General features: G+C 42.6%; 1 protein-coding gene across 1 annotated transcript; it reads left to right on the plus strand.

Annotated features, from left to right (window-relative positions):
• The first annotated feature begins 80 nt into the window (after positions 1-80).
• Positions 81-14,897, plus strand: LOC137083925 (carcinoembryonic antigen-related cell adhesion molecule 20-like). The gene is made up of 8 exons (XM_067449862.1): positions 81-108; positions 1,555-1,878; positions 4,331-4,606; positions 4,710-4,964; positions 5,129-5,261; positions 5,613-5,653; positions 5,815-5,840; positions 13,955-14,897. Exons 1-8 carry the CDS (start codon positions 81-83, stop codon positions 14,087-14,089), a joined length of 1,218 nt encoding a protein of 405 aa, XP_067305963.1. The 3' UTR covers positions 14,090-14,897.
• The last annotated feature ends 2,659 nt before the right edge of the window (positions 14,898-17,556 follow it).

Here is a 17,556-nt window from a genome sequence, read left to right on the forward strand (position 1 = left end):
TATAAAAAAAACTGTTCAAAGACATAAAGAGGAATTAAAAACAGCTGTTTAAATCCCTGCCCTTTTGTTGATCTTTTAAAATGGCTGCTGAAAAAGCAGAAATGTTGAGTACTTGCATATTTCCTATAGTAGCTGCATTTTTACACTCGTGAAAAAAACATTCTGTGGTTTTGCTTGTGACTCATGTTGTGCACTTTCTATTTCTATTTATTCACATTTTATCTTTATCTTTACATTGCATATATTTTTTGTTTTTCTTTTGACATTTTGAGCTGGTTATTTATGGGCTTTAATCACTACACATTATTTTATAACACCATGACCAATATTCAAATATGACCTTCTATCAAATTTAAAGCATCTTTTTGGCAAACAAATCAAATGATATTTAACTGAAGTGAATTTGCAATGACCACATTTTTAAGAAAATAAAGAGAATAAACAGCAAAAGTAATCTGGGTTTTATTATCATTTCATGAATGACTAATGAAATTCAATTGAACTTTTGGTGAAGTGAGACAAATAAGCAAATGGCAAGTAGTGGAGACCAGTGATGATCCATAGACGTACATTTTTGCCCATAATGTTATCTCAAACTTTGATACAATCTTTTTCTGCTACAGAAAAGTTGATTTGACATCTACAACGTATCCCTAAATTCTGTATATAAACTACCTATAATGCTGTTGTTATATTACTGTTACTGGGTTGAGTTGTAATGTAGTCTACAAAATATTGTAGGTATAGCCCTGTATCCATTTTCAGTATTCAAATATTACATTTTTGTACATCTGGTATTAAAACTGGATATTAAACTGAACTGATAGCATATGAAAGTCGTCTCGTCGACTCGTCCCCTATATAAAAACATGTTTGTCACTGTTTTTAAATGTTTTATCTATGTTTTTTGAGCGTGTAGATTTTATGATGGTCTGAATAATTGTTGGTTTGTTTGGGGACAATAAACTGCAGGGGGTTCATAAAAGTGGCACTCCTGCAAACAGTAGTAAAGAAAAATACGAGACTGCACTTTCTTTAATTTAGATGTTACATGACTGGAGTGATTATTGCTCTTCCATGATCAAGTCTAAGAAATGACTCGTGTTATTATCCAGCGTTAGGTGGCGCAGTGAGTTCTTCACTCTTTATTTAATCTTTTTTTCTGCACTCTTTATGATCCGTTGATCATTAACTGAAAACTGATGTAAATAGTTCAGATGATTTGAGCTGCAGTTCCTGACAGAGGAGAGCTCGAGCATGATGGTCTATTATCGTTTGTACTGGACACTGTGGATATTGTCGTGTTTTGGTGAGACTTTTTAAGCAGTTTTTAGCATATAATTATCTGTGTTGAATTTCTATATAAAATAAATTATTCCTATTTTATTTAGGCCAATGCATAAATTCAGAAAAATAAGTTGTCTGTCATTTACTGGAGCTGTTCTTTGTTGTTATTACTAGTAAAAGTAACTAGAAGGTAGTTACAGTAGTACATGTAATTTAACTGCAAATGTAAAAACAAATGTATTATTTTTCTTATTATTTTTTTCTTAGAGCAATATTTAGGTCAAGACCTGCAGTTTCCTGAGCCGGCTAATAGAGCAGTAGGAGAAAGTGTCGTACTCGCTCCTGATAACCCACCCCCAACATGGAGAATTTCTGCTCAATGGTCCTTTAATTCTTCACTTATACTTGGAGTAACGCCTGGTGGTGAACCTGCAGTAGACCCCGCATATAAAGACAGAGTCAGGATTGACATCAACACTCTCGCTCTGGAGCTGCGGAATCTGACACTGGATGATTCTGGGATATACAAACTGACTTTAACAGTTAGTATTTTAGAAATACTTACAGGAGAAACTTCACTACAAGTGTTTGGTGAGTGTTGCTAAAATTTGGTTAATTATGTAAAACATTATCCTGTAAATCCTTTACATAAAATGAACGTAAACATACTACAAACCCATGCTTTCAGTATTTTACGCTTAATTTACAATTCTCCTACCATACTGGAATAATAACTTTATTCAAGTAAACTCATTTCATTTGGAAAAACTGATTAAAATTGATATTCAGCATAGGCCTACTGCAAAATTATTTAATTTGAGTCCACCACATTTATTTTGAGTACACAAAACATTTTTAAACAGTGTTAGGTGAAATGCATTACTATTAATTTTCCTGTAATTTAATTTTGTTCCCTTAAAAAGTAATGTAAGGGATTACACTTAATTTTTCTGTAATTTGATTACTGTTACTTCTGATGAACTGCATTCATACTACATAGAACAAATCTATATAAATTTAACATCAACATTTAATGTATAATGCTTTTCCCTTTAAATTCTTTGGCCAATTTAATAATAATGTATGCAGTTTTATATGATTTATTTGAAAGAATTAAAAGAGCAGTTTTACATCTTTGTATTGTTTAAGTGGTCAGCGTGGAAATGGGATTTATAAAGTAGGCTAATTAGTAACTAGACATACAGTTCCTGAAAAAAATGTGAGTGGGTCTTGCCATGGAAAAAGTTAGCACTCAGGTGTTCCTAGGCGATTGTTAGGGTATCCTGGGTGGTTGCTAGGGTGTTGCTATGGTGTTCAGGGTGGTTGCTAGGCTGTTGCTAGGTTGGTTAATGTGGTATGTTGAGTTGTTGCTAGGCAGTTGCGGCTGGTTGCTAGGGTATTTTCGGTGGTTGCTAGGATGTTGCTAGGCAGATGCTAAGTTGTTCTGGGTGGTTTATAGGGTGTTGCTATGGTGTTCTGTGTGTTTGCTATGGTGTGGCTACCAGGATAGCCAGCAGTTGCTAGGGTAGCCTGGGTTATTATTATGGTGTTGCGGTACTGGGGCAATGGGAGGCGCTGCAGAGTTATTATTATTTCTCATAGGCCGTAAAAAAATATGGACGATGCGACTTCATTGGCTTTCACTGACGACAGTTAAAGCCTCTGGAGGCCAGCACACAGTGCTGATATCTTGCACAGATTTGAGACCGAGTCTGCACAGTAGTGATCTCAGGACCGAAGTTGCGCAGTAAAGAGCAAGAAGTAGAGGCGTGATATTAAAAGCCTGCCCATACTCTGACAGATCCAGAGCAATTCATTATCGGTATGAAATAAACAGTTATGGAAATGTAGACATTAAAGCTAAAGCTCCTCTCTCCTCCTGAAAATCCAGAGAAAAGTCCTTTAGTGCCTCTGTGATAACCACTCAGAGAAGTCATCAATCTCAGCTGTCAATCATGACGTCATAACCCCATTTTTATAGCATCAAATAACAAACTAAAACTAAACTTATTTAAAAAACGAACAGGAAAAGAGAGAAGATATGTACAGAAACAGCAACTACATATGACTCAAAGCCTTTGATAAAATTAATTGCAAATAAACTCAATATTTCACCAGAGGATTAGTAAACACCTCCAAAAGCAGCATTACCATATTCACTTATTACAAAATGCAGGCCTATATTGAATCTTTGCACACTGAACTCAGTAGAACAGATTTCACAGCTGTGTCAGTTGGAGTCCTACATGTTTCCAAATTCTGTTCATTTAATATATAATTTGGCTAGTTTTTAATATAAATTAAAACAAAACAAAACGTGTGGGAAGACTTAGGTGCCAAATTTTGGTCCTGAATAATAATAATAATAATAATAATAATAAGTATACTACAAGAGAACAATAATGATGCTTGATGATTATCACCACTAATAAGTAATGCAACCATTTTTAGAGAGTAATTAGTACAGTCATCTAAATACACTGTCAAAGATTTTTGTTGTTGTTGTTGTTGTTGTTGATTGTTTTGAGGAACTTGACACTGTTTTAACATAAAACTAAACAGCAAATTGTCTAGGAAATGTTTTACCATTATAATAATCTTTTATGCTATAGTTTTTTATGCTTTAGTTTTCCTCTTGTCCCAAGCCCTGACATTCAGTCTTTTCTTAATTAAAAACATAAATAAACATTTTTTTCATTGACGACAGGCCTTCTGTACAGCCCTGACATGCAGATTTGAAATATAGGGCCTCCTTTAGTCCCTGCAGTCAAAGACCCCCGATGGGCCCATTGGCCTGGTCCATAATATACACCTGACATGCCTGTTTTTGTTTTTTAAACTATAATTTGCTAGCCAGTTGTTAAATAAGGGCTCTAATTGTTGTTTGATTCATCCGACTTGTACATCCTTGTAATAATTTTGCAATTTTATGCCACGCAAAGGCACAAACTCTTTTGCTGTTTTTACAAATGTTGGGTGGGTCCTAAAGGTGAAAGACTAATTTATATCCAGATTCTTTGTTTTTTTTCTGTTGTTTATGCAGAAAAAGTGTCTCACGTCAGTCTTACTGGTCCAGAAGAATCATTAATAGAGGGCGACTCATATGCTAACATCAGCTCTGAGGGAACTGGTACCAACACCTCCGTGGAGTGGATGAAAGATAACAGTCCTCTGTCTCCTAGCAACAGAACCATCTTCTCATCTGATAACAGATCAGTGTCCATCAGTCGAGTGCAGAGATCAGACAGTGGAGAATATCAGTGTACTTACAGAAACCCTGTCAGCTCTGAGACCGCAAAACTCAGGCTGATCATCAACTGTGAGTGTTAAACATTTAAACATCACGATGATTTGAGTTCAAACCTGATGAAATATAGACATACTTCAGGGCTCTAACAGTGAGTCTCTTGTGTTTGTTCTAGATGGACCAGAAGAGGTTTCTATCAAGGGTCCGGATGTGGTGGTTTTAGGGGTTCCAGTGTCTCTGTTTTGCTCTGCAAATTCTGTACCTTCTGCCTCATTCAGCTGGATGTTTAATGCAATAGACACCAATGTGAACACAGACACGTTCATCATAGATAAGGCTAACTTGACTGACAGTGGAGATTACGAATGCACTGCCTTGAATAGCATCACAACCAGAAGCGCCTCAAAAAGACATGCTTTACTAGTTCACGGTAAGTGATATAACTAACTCTAAATGCGTTTTCAACTTTTGATTTCCAACTTTTTAACATTGGTTCATTGTTAATTTTTTATGAAGGTTTTGATGTGGTCTATATAAAGTGTATTAGTTATTATTGTGTACAGTATATTATTGTTTAATGTATCTTTTCTATAGTCATTGGAGGAGGAGGAGGAGGAGAAGGAGGAGGGCTGACAACAGGAGCGATAGTTGGGATTGTCATTGGAGTTTTAGTGGCAGTTGCAGGAATTTGTGGTCTGATTGTCTATTTAACAAAAAACAAGAAAATGTAAGTAATCTGGCACCTCCTGGTGTAATTTGTAATCACAGTTGTATGCATTTTTATCATATAATGACACATACATATATATACATACATGCTAAAAATAATGTGTGTACAAATCACAACTTTTATAAGCTTCCAACATGTCTAGATCTGCAAATGAGCTCAGTGATTAAAAATAATAATTTTCGTTTATCGTTTATGAATTGTTCAATTACAGTTTTCACTAAAATAAATATTTCTGCTCAGTATTTAATACAAAATAATGACCATGTAAACTAAACTGTTATAAACTGCATATTTGTGAAACAGAAATGTGGTAAAGCTTTTAAGAAATGCTTTGTCTTTACTCTGAAGCCCAATGTTAAACAAAGAACAAAAAGGACAATCAAGTGGAGGTATGTTTTTTTCTTCATAATACCAACATGATCATTATTTGATTGAATAAACAATTATACTGACCATCCCATAATAGATTTCAGATTATCTATTCATATTACAGAGGATTCAGCACATATTTCTCTCAGAATCAAACTTATTGAGTGTTTCTTTCTTTAAGCACCAGCACAAAGCAGACAAGAACCTGTAAGTGACTTTATTTTTTTCCTTATCGCAACCATTTTTCTCTTTATATGGCCTAGTTTGAAACTGTAAATCTGATTTCAAATTACACTGCAAACACCTAAAGGAAAGGTGTTTTTGTCTTGGTAGAGGTTTTTATATCATTAAAGTGTGTATAGAGTTTATAGAGGGAGGGATGAGTGTATGTTTACAGTTTGCGCAAATGGTCTTTGGACAGTTTTTCACACATTACTGGACAAAGACATGCTGAGGATTGCAATTATATGAATTTTATTTAAGGTCCCATGATATGGATTTTTAAAATTATTTTATAATATTTCCTGAGGTGTACTTATATTGTTAGTATAAATCTTACTTCATAAAATGTTCTGAAATTAAAGGCCTTTTTCTATCCTGATTTTAGCCCTCTGGCTTGAATGCGCTATTTGAAGGGGTGTAACCTTTCCCGTATGACATACGGGGAATGTTCCAGAACGGCCCATCTGAGTTTTCATTTTCTCAAAGACAGAGCAGGATACCCAGTGCTTGCCATCATTTCTAGCTGCTTGGGGACCATAGACAGCCTACGGGAACTTATATTAATGTTAAAAACCTTATAAAGTGAAATTTTCATGTCATGGGACATTTAACATAAACACCTTGCCTCCCCCCCCCCCCCCCCCCCCAATTTGGCAAATGGATTTAGACATACTTATAGTAAAAAGACAGCTGCTCATACGTTATTCTGAATATACACATAACGTCTCAGGTTACGTATGTAACCCTAGTTCCCTGAGGGAACGAGACGCTGCGTCGAAACGCTGTGAGAACGCCTCTGCGTTAATGCGTCGTGAAGCGCCTGTAGAATCATTCCATCGGAAAAAATATCGATCGTCGGCGTGATGACGTCATCGACCGGAAGCTATAAAGCGTCCGTGAAAACAAACAGGAACTAACTTCTGATAAAGCCTGAAGTAAGTTGTTAGGGGTTACAGTTTTGACCCATAGACCAGATATGCGAAATGAAGACCAGGAGTCAGGATGTTCAATCATCGGAGAGAATTTTACTGAAGAATAGTTTGCAGTTTCATCAGTAGAGTCAGCTTCAGAGTCTCTCAGGGCGGTGTCAGGCCAGACTCTACTCTACACAAAATTACCACACCAGTTATACCAATTTCAAGGGCATGATTTACATCATTACAAACACGTGGAATATTACTGATTGGCATAAAGTCTAAACAATGTGTCACACGAGAATAGATAGGAGATGTTGTTGTTGTTAATCAGGATGTATACATCAGACAATCCCAAGATCGGGGTAGTGTTGACTTCAGGGGAGTCCTAGAAAGACGCCAAGAGGTCTAGGGTGTGAGAAAAGCGGTCCAATCCATTCCATAGACCTGCACAGAACATGTAACACACACACACACAAGACTCTAGGGCACATCTCTCCTCCAAGGTTAGTGCAGCAGTGAGCTTATCAACAGAACAAGATATCAACACCACATGACAAACGCATCTCCAGAAAGAAAAGTATGACTAATGTCATCTACCTAATTCTATAAAGAAATATAAAGACAAAAATGTACTTCTATCAATGGGAAAAAATCACACTATATAGATGGGAAGAAATCACAATTGGGAGACTCAAATCCTCCCACCCCTTCCTGTCCTGGGGTTACTAACAACAGGCAGGCTTCACCTCTTGGAAGTTCTAACTTTCTCTCCAAGGCCCTGTTGGTCAGGACCCAGAGATAGAGGTCAGGCTATCTATATCAGGGCACATAGATAGGGGTCAGACTGTCTTTGTCAGACCGTCTCTGGAAAGCAAATTAGACACCATACAGCAGACATAGAGTCAAAATCATATTAAATAATAGTTAAATGTATTAATGATCACATAAAATTGATTGTCAAAATAATTCATTATTTTGAAAGGATAATAACTGATTATTTAATTCATGAGGTTATTAAAAATCATTCAAAAGGATAAGATGCATATGATGAAGATGCATATGATGAAGAGGCAAGGGTGTCGGCCCACTCCCCCCTTCAAAGTGATCACGGACACGCCGGGAGTATGGCAGAGCGACGCAGCGTCTCGTTCCCTCAGGGAACTAGGGTTACATACGTAACCTGAGACGTTCCCTTTCGGGGAACTCGAGCTGCGTCGAAACGCTGTGAGAACGCTTATACCCACATCGCCATAGGACCAAGTGTCTCGTATGTGTGAAGCCGAAGCGCACACGGTTACGAGAGTACCTGTGCCCCAACTGTAGATGCCAGGTCTAGTTCATAGAACCTGACGAAGGTTAAAGGAGACGACCATCCGGCCGCATTACAAATATCGTGGAGGGAAGCCCCCGACAAAAGTGCTTTTGAAGCAGCCATACCCCTGGTTGAATGCGCCCGGACAGCCAGTGGAGACGGCTGCCCGGCCGCCTCATAAGCAAGTGAGATGGCCTCGACCACCCACTTGCTCATCCTCTGCTTAGATCCTGGGGCCCCTTTCTTAGGGGGCCCGAAACAGACAAACAGCTGATCAGTTTTCCTCCACAGGGCAGCTCTGTGGACATAAGTATCTAACGCCCTGACAGGGCACAGCAGATTCAATCTTTCCTGGTCTGACGTCGTGAAAGGAGGAGGACAGAACGCCTGAAGAGTGATGGGGCCCCGTGGGCTCGTAGGAACCTTGGGGACATAACCCGGCCTGGGATGCAGAAATGCTTTCACCATCCCAGGCGCAAACTCTAAACATGAGGGCCCTACAGACAGGGACTGAATATCTCCTATTCTCTTTAGAGATGAAATAGCCAACAAAAATACCGTCTTGAGGGTAAGGAACTTATCCGAAACCTCCTCCAAGGGTTCGAATGGAGGCTCGGACAAGCCCCGTAAAACAATGGCTAAGTCCCATGCTGGGACCCTCGAGTGCATCACAGGCCTCAACCTTAAAGTGCCACGGAGGAAACGTGTAATCAGAGGGTGTCTTCCCAAAGACACTCCACCGAAAGGGACGTGGAAGGCACCCAAGGCCGCCACGTACACCTTTATTGTGGAGGGGGTCAACCCTGCCGAGAACCTTGCCTGCAGAAACTCCAGCACTGTACCAACCGGGCAGTTAACTGGGTCCCACTGGCGTTCTCTGCACCATGCTGAGAAAAGTTTCCATTTCAGAGCGTACAGTTTCCTCGTGGACGGAGCTCTGGAGTGAAGGATGGTCTCTACGACCTCGGCCGAGAGACCTTCCTCTATGAGCCTAGCCCCCTCAGAGGCCAGGCCCACAGTTTCCACATCTCCGGGCGTGGGTGCAGGAATCTCCCGCCCGCCTGAGAGAGTAGATCCCTCCTGGTCGGAATCTCCATCAGAGAGCCTTCCAGGAGAGATATCAGGTCCGAGAACCATACTCGGGTCGGCCAGTACGGAGCCACTAGAAGTACCTGGGCCCCGTCCCGGCGTACCCTCTCCAGAACTCCTGGAAGCAGGACAATCGGGGGGAAGGCGTACAGAGGTAGCCTCGGCCACTCCTGTACCATGGCATCCAGCCCCAGCGGGGCTGGATGGGTCAGAGAAAACCACTGCGGGCAGTGGGAATTCTCCGCCGAAGCAAATAGGTCTATTTCCGCTTTCCCATAAACCTTCCATAGGAGCTCCACCACCTCTGGGTGGAGTCTCCATTCCCCGGGCCTCGGCCCCTGTCTCGACCGGCTGTCTGCTTCCTGATTTAGGACCCCGGGCATATATACTGCCCCGATTGACAGCAATTTCCCCTGGGCCCACAGGAGGATCCGATGTGCCAATTTGTCCAAAGGACGGGACCTCAGACCCCCCTGGTGATTTATGTAGGCGACCACCGACGTGTTGTCTGTCCTGACTAACACATGGTGGCCCCTGAGGTCGGGCAGGAACTGTTTCAATGCAAGAAACACTGCGAGCATCTCTAGCCGATTTATGTGCCAGTGCCGCTGATGTTCCTGCCATAGACCCTGGGACGAGCGACCACTCATGGTCGCCCCCCAGCCCGTGAGAGAGGCGTCTGTCGTTAGCGTTACGCGACGAACATGAGCCCCCAACACGGGACCCTGAGATAAAAACCCCGGGTTTTTCCACATGACCAGAGCACGTAGGCATCGCCGCGTGACTTTGATCGTGCGGAGCGGATTTCCCCTCGGGGAGAACCCTTTTGTTTTGAGCCACCACTGCAGTGGCCTCATGTACAGTAGGCCAAAAGGTATCACGTTGGACGCTGCTGCCATGAGACCTAACAGTTTCTGGAACTGTTTCACAGTGACGGCCCGGCCTAGCTTCTGTTCTTTGACGGCTGCCAGGACCGATGTTATGCGTGTTGGCGATAATTGCGCCCGCATAATTACCGAATCCCAGCTCACACCTAGAAAAGTGGTTCTCTGAGCCGGAGAAAGCACACTCTTCTTGGCGTTCAGCCTCAACCCCAGCTTCGACATGTGGGCGAGAACAGCATCTCGATGCTGAACCGCCATCTGCTCTGTATTCGCTAGAATCAGCCAGTCGTCGATATAGTTCAGAATGCGGATGCCCTGCAGACGCAACGGCGCCAGAGCTGCATCCACACACTTGGTGAACGTGCGGGGTGACAGTGCTAGACCGAAGGGAAGTACATGATATTGGTATGCCTCTCCCCCGAAGGCAAACCTCAGGAACTTCCTGTGATGTGGAAGGATGGAGACATGAAAATACGCATCTTTGAGGTCTATGGTGACAAACCAATCCTCCGACTTGACCTGCGCTACAATCTGTCTGAGTGTAAGCATCTTGAATTTGAGCTTGGCCACCGAGCGATTCAATAGCCGCAGATCTAATATCGGGCGTAAGCCCCCATCCTTCTTCGGCACGATGAAGTAACGGCTGTAAAAGCCAGACTCCCTGCTGGGAGGGGGAACCCTCTCTATAGCCCCTTTTTGCAGGAGTGTCTCTACTTCCTGTGCCATTACCAGAGCCTGCTCCGGGCCCACCTCTGTGGGTAGGACACCGCAGAAAGGAGGTGGCCGACTTCTGAATTGAATGGCGTACCCCTTTTCTATTACCTGCAGGACCCAACAAGATATATTTGATAGACGTTTCCACTCGTCTAGAAAATCTACTAAGGGAACCAGCCTCTCGAGGCTGGCCTCTGGTGTATTTTGAGCAACAAGCACAGTGCCCTGAAGCGGCGGACCGGCAGGGAACGACTGACTTGACTGCTCGGGGGCCCCCCGAAGGGGGTGCGGACCACCCTCGGGTGGCCCGCGGAGACCGACTGCGCCCCGGCATTGCGGCGGGGTTGGCAGCGCGGCCCCCCGAGGGTGCCGTAGGGAAACGGGTACCGTTGGCAGGGGTAAACACCGTTTCCCTACGGGGGGAACCACCCTCAGCGTCCTGACACTTCTGGCGTCAGGAACGCTTCGAAGAGGCCTTCTTGGCGATCAGGACTGTCCGCAGATCAGCCCTGCCCCTCGAAGGCCTCGCCTGAGAGCGCCGCCCCTCGTCCCCGCGCTGAGGGGGAGCTCGAGCGGCGACGCTCTGCTTCTGTTGCGCCCTGTGAGCGGAGCTCGTACTCGGCTTGGGCTGCCTGATGTCAGCGGCAGCCCCAGGGACCTGGACCCGGAGAGGGAGAAACTGCTTTAGCGCCGCAGCTTGCTTCTTTGACTCCTGGAACCTCTCGGTGACAGTGTGTACTGCGTCACCGAAGAGGCCGCCAGGAGACAGCGGCACGTCGAGCAGGAAGCTTTTCTCCCTCTCCTTGATTTCAGTGGGGTTGAGCCATAGATGCCTCTCCGTAGCCACCAAGGCTGCCATAGAGCGGCCAACACATCTGGCCGTCTCCTTGGTGGCCCGGAGAGCAAGATCAGCAGATGTTCTAAGCTCGTTGATAATATCACCCCCCACTTCATCACGTCCATCAAGGTCCCTGAGCAGGTCAGCCTGATAAGCCTGCATTATTGCCATAGTATGCAGGCATGCAGACCTGCCGCCGAGTACGCTTTGCCCACCAGTGCCGACGTTGTTTTTAATGGTCTGGTGGGCAAAGTCGGGGCCTTCAGGGACGATGCCGAGGAAGGCGAGAGATGGCTCGCGAGCGTCTCTTCTACCTTTGGCATCGCCCCATAACCGTAGTGCTTCAGCCCCATGATGTTGCTATAGACCGAAGTCTGAGGGCTGAACACACGGTATGATGCCGGTCTCCTCCATGACTTTGCCACCTCGGTGTGCAAATCATGGAAGAATGGCAGGCCCCTTCGCTGAGGTTCTGAAGCGCGAGCGGGCAGGAATCTTTCATCTAATTTACTAGATTTTCTTCTTCCTGCCTCAGATCTTTCTATGGGCCAGTCAATATTTAGTCTGGCCACAGCTCGCGTTAAAACCTCAACGAGCTCCTCACTCGCAGGGGACTGAAGTGGCGAATCTTCAGTCGCGATGCTCTCAACGTCCACCTCCTCGGAGCTGGATAGTTGGAGCACCGGCGACTCTCTCGGGGGGGAAGAAACCGCCATGCATGCTTCCATGCCCCGAGAAGAGCCGCTGGATGGAGCAGGTGAGGGCAGAGATAAGGCAGCGCCCGTCTCTAACCCCTCTGCAACATCCAATTGTGATCCCCACGACTGCAGCCTTCGCTCCGCCTCGGCGGCAGCGGGACCAGAGCCGCGGGGAACACGAGCCGAGGCACCCTCCTCGAAGAGTGCCCGGCGGGAGCGCAGCGTTCTCAGTGGCATACGCTCACAGTGCTCGCAAGCAGCCCCCTCGAGGGCTGCCTGGGCATGCTGCGCTCCCAAGCAGGCTACACAAAGAGAGTGTGTATCCCCGCTCGTGATGTAGCGTGGGCAGGGATGAACACACCTCTTAAAGCTGCTTTCACTCGCCATTTAAACTATCTATTTTATTTTCTCTTTGTTTGTTAATATATATTGCAATATTTAACAAAAGGGTGGAAAATCTCTGGATATAGACAGACAAAAACACCAAATAGACAGACAGGTTCACACAGATCGCTTGCTGAAGGCTCAGAAGCTAGTTCCTGTTTGTTTTCACGGACGCTTTATAGCTTCCGGTCGATGACGTCATCACGCCGACGATCGATCTTTTTTCCGATGGAATGGTTCTACAGGCGCTTCACGACGCATTAACGCAGAGGCGTTCTCACAGCGTTTCGACGCAGCTCGAGTTCCCCGAAAGGGAACTAATATTTAGAAATCCAACACTTATAGTTTACAGCTGAATACTCAGAATTACCCAGACAGTTATGAATATAGAGATATATAGGCTAAAACATAAAAATAAAAATTGTAAATGTTATTCTTCATGTATAAAATATTATGTGAATGTAGTATAACGACTTATAACTACAACTAAATTAAAATCACAAGTGTGGCCATGCTTTATTTAAAATCTGAGGCGGTTATGTCCAAAACTATTAATTTTATGAAACATTTTCTAAGACCATGTCTGTTTTTTTTTTAAAAGATGTTTTTATCAAATAAATTTGTTGGCCTAAAGACATGTTTGCATTCTTTTGTCAAATGTCTGGCGAGGAGAACAGCTCAATTAATGCTACAATGTGCACTCAGAGATCGTTTCACACTTTTGAATGTATGAGACGTAATCCTCATTATTCTTTTGTAATGAATCTTTTGTTTTCTTAAAAGTATGCCTGCCCAAAGGGCCCATTAACAGCACAGTGTTTCTTTTAGTAAGTCACAATTATCTAAAGTAAGATAATCTATTCAAAATATCGTTCATAACGGATCGATTATAATGCACTCCTGACATAAATTAAGAAATGAATATCACTGCAACCCAGTTTTATCATAAACAGTGTTCAAATATCGAAGCTGGAGTCTTTAATCTTTCTGATGATACTGAGTTTGTCCAGATAAAGTAATAGTGTGATGCTTTAACGAGCAGTGAATGTTGAACAATAGTAATCTGAGGCCGTACAATCTTTGAAAGGCATGGGGTTAATTCAAACATGATAGGCATTAGCTGTGATTAATAGTGAGCTTTCTGTTTAATGATTTAAATATCAGCAACATTTACATTTTATCACAGTTTTACCTCAAGAGACATTATCTTTGTGTGTCTGATGTTGTGATTATAATTTAAGAAAAACAAATAACTATTCGCAGGACTCAAACTATGAAGAAATCATTGATATCCAGAAGATTGGAGGGAATGGAGCGGCTCAGGTGAAGATGAGTGAATCTACTGTGTATGAGAATTTTAGTTATGAAGAAAATGAGTATGAAAATGTAAAGCATTGAGTTTTCAAGCCAAGGGCTCCTTCACCTCAGGTGAGCAGTCCGGTCTGTCCCATTGAGCAGCATTATGTGTGCTTTGGCTGCATCACAAAATGAGTGCTATTCATCCTGTCCTGTATTCTTGCAGTAAAAAATGGTTTCTTTCTTTCTTTCTTTCTTTCTTTCTTTCTTTCTTTCTTTCTTTCTTTCTTTCTTTCTTTCTTTCTTTCTTTCTTTCTTTCTTTCTTTCTTTCTTTCTTTCTTATATTGAATCTTTGCACACTGAACACACAAATTTCACAGCTGTTTCAGTGGGAGTCCTACATGTTTCCCCATCTCATCTGTGTTCATGTATTATATCATTTGGCTAGTTAATTAATTACTCAGGCTATAACTAATGTTTAGCAAGAATTGATGACATAAACCAAACAGTTACTCAGAAACAAACCATTTGATACATCCTCACTCTTTCTTTCTTGGACTGTGACAGTGGGTAATAAAAACAGGTTACATTGTTGAGTCGATTCCCCTTTAGACCTGAACACTATGTCACTCGGGAAAGAAACGAGGAAGCGATATGATTGTTATGATAGTTTTGCTAACGTCGTGGGAGCGGCGGCACTGAGTAAAGACGATGGGAAACACTGAAACATCCACTGCATACTGCACATTTCAGACAGTTTGTGATTTATCTGTACTTGGTTGTACTTTGTATTTGTTTTAAATATATATATAATTTATTTCCATGTCAAACCTGAGCACATACATTACAGCAGATTTAACACTTCTTTACAGAGCACTAGTTTGATTATATTTCCAGTAATCTGAGCAGTCTGTACTCAATATTCCTTTATTCCCGTTTTCACTATTTCAGTTCATTTTGATTTCTTCTGCAAATGTGTAATTTATGTTTTAAATGTATATGCTAATATTTGTTGATCACACACATTAAAAGAGTCTTAGAAATCATAAGAAAAAGCACTGTCTGTTCACTGGGCAAATAAAAGAAGATGAAAGATGTGATAAAAAACAAAGGTTACATTCATGACTAAATTCACCTTTAGACCTGAACACAAAATCACTCCAAATGAAATGAGTAAGTGATGAGTTTTGGTAAGCAAATATGTATTGCTCTCATTTTTATGGGAGTTATTTTGTTGTTTTTTCATTATTACTTTTTAAATAATTCAACTACTGTTTTGTTATTTATTATCTGTGTAAAAATTACATCTGTTTCCTAAAATAATGACTTCATTTCTGGTTCATTCCACCTTCTGGTTCTGGTTTTCAAGAAAAATATACATACATATAGTTAACATTTTACAGCCCAATTTTATATTAGGGGGCCTTATGTACTTACATCTAAATGCAAAGCAACATGCAACACACATTTGCTGCTATTGAGGTAGGATACGGGTAGAGTTATGGACAGGTGTGGTGATATGGGTAAGTTTAAGGGTAGAGTTAGGGACAGGTGTGGGGTATGGGTCAGTTTAAGAGTAGAGTTAGGGACAGGTGTGGGGTATGGGTCAGTTTAAGGGTAGAGTTAGGGGCAGGTGTGGGGTATGGGTCAGTTTAAGGGTAGAGTTAGGGAGCAGTGTGGTAGTATGGGTTAGTTTAAGGGTAGAGTTAGGGACAGGTGTGGGGTATGGGTTAGTTTAAGGGTAGAGTTAGGGACAGGTGTGGGGTATGGGTCAGTTTAAGGGTAGAGTTAGGGACAGGTGTGGGGTATGGGTCAGTTTAAGAGTAGAGTTAGGGACAGGTGTGGGGTATGGGTCAGTTTAAGGGTAGAGTTAGGGGCAGGTGTGGGGTATGGGTCAGTTTAAGGGTAGAGTTAGGGAGCAGTGTGGTAGTATGGGTTAGTTTAAGGGTAGAGTTAGGGACAGGTGTGGGGTATGGGTCAGTTTAAGGGTAGAGTTAGGGACAGGTGTGGTGATATGGGTCAGTTTAAGGGTAGAGTTAGGGACAGGTGTGGGGTATGGGTCAGTTTAAGGGTAGAGTTAGGGACAGGTGTGGGGTATGGGTCAGTTTAAGGGTAGAGTTAGGGAGCAGTGTGGTAGTATGGGTTAGTTTAAGGGTAGAGTTAGGGACAGGTGTGGGGTATGGGTCAGTTTAAGGGTAGAGTTAGGGACAGGTGTGGTGATATGGGTCAGTTTAAGGGTAGAGTTAGGGACAGGTGTGGGGTATGGGTCAGTTTAAGGGTAGAGTTAGGGACAGGTGTGGGGTATGGGTCAGTTTAAGGGTAGAGTTAGGGACCAGTGTGGTGATATGGGTTAGTTTAAGGGTAGAGTTAGGGACAGGTGTGGGGTATGGGTCAGTTTAAGGGTAGAGTTAGGGACAGGTGTGGGGTATGGGTCAGTTTAAGGGTAGAGTTAGGGACAGGTGTGGGGTATGGGTCAGTTTAAGGGTAGAGTTAGGGACAGGTGTGGGGTATGGGTCAGTTTAAGGGTAGAGTTAGGGACAGGTGTGGGGTATGGGTCAGTTTAAGGGTAGAGTTAGGGACAGGTGTGGTGATATGGGTTAGTTTAAGGGTAGAGTTAGGGACAGGTGTGGTGATATGGGTAAGTTTAAGGCTAGAGTTAGGGACCACTGTGGTAGTATGGGTAAGTTTATGAGTAGGGTTAAGTGTAAGGGGAACCTATTGCAATTGTTCAGTCTATTCTCCTTCTTCTTCTCCGAAATGGATCGCATTTTTGAGGGCCTAAACATGTTTAAAAACAAATGTAACTTTGCACACATGTCAGAAGTGGTGAAAAAGTGCATCTGATATGGGTTTCAGAAATAGGTGTGGCAAAATGGCTCGTAGTGCCACCTACAAAATTTCAATTAGGTGCCATTCGCACTACATTGAAATGATCACATACAAGTAAGTATGAATTCTGTAGACACATGAACCATAGTCTGACGGGGTCATACTGAATTCTAGTCAGAATATGAGTCTGATACTGCTCCATTGGGCTTTGATTATGGGGCGTGTTTCAACCAACATAGGAAAGACCTCAAATGGATAGACCTACAACCAATCAGAGCTACAGAGTAAGTGACGTATGTTGAGCGACGCATAGCTGTCAACAGAACTCAACTGCACACATGCTGGAACTAGAAGATGAGTGTAAACAATCTGTGCCGGTGTTGTAAAAAGATTTTTAGTATACACGGAGTACCTGCCAACACAAGCTTCATTTTTTTAAGTATTAGCTTTAAGTATTAAAGTTAAATGCATATACGATCAAATTCTCAGTTTAGAATTAAAACTAGACAATACAGTAAACAAATCATTTCACCCCATCTTCTTAGCAACCATTGAGGGCCAGCTGATAAATCAAACTTTTGCCGAATCCTATAGGAAGGACGGCAAAGTAGAGGTCTTCCCCGGTCCAAAAATTCGTATCCGAACCCGAGGAGACCCGTAATGTGCTACACAGAACCGACCCGGTCCCGTCTATTATTTCAAAAGCTGGACCCGGACAGATACGAAAAATGCCAAAAAT

This window comes from Pseudorasbora parva, chromosome 7, assembly GCF_024679245.1.
Source record: "Pseudorasbora parva isolate DD20220531a chromosome 7, ASM2467924v1, whole genome shotgun sequence".
Taxonomy (NCBI): domain Eukaryota; kingdom Metazoa; phylum Chordata; class Actinopteri; order Cypriniformes; family Gobionidae; genus Pseudorasbora; species Pseudorasbora parva.

Coding starts and splice junctions, on each gene's coding strand:
- LOC137083925 (XM_067449862.1), top strand. CDS start 81: ATGGCTGCTGAAAAAGCAGAAATGTTGA. Junction 109..1,554: donor TGAAAAAGCAGAAATGTTGA/GTACTTGCATAT, acceptor TTTTTTTCTTAG/AGCAATATTTAGGTCAAGAC. Junction 5,262..5,612: donor TTAACAAAAAACAAGAAAAT/GTAAGTAATCTG, acceptor TTTACTCTGAAG/CCCAATGTTAAACAAAGAAC.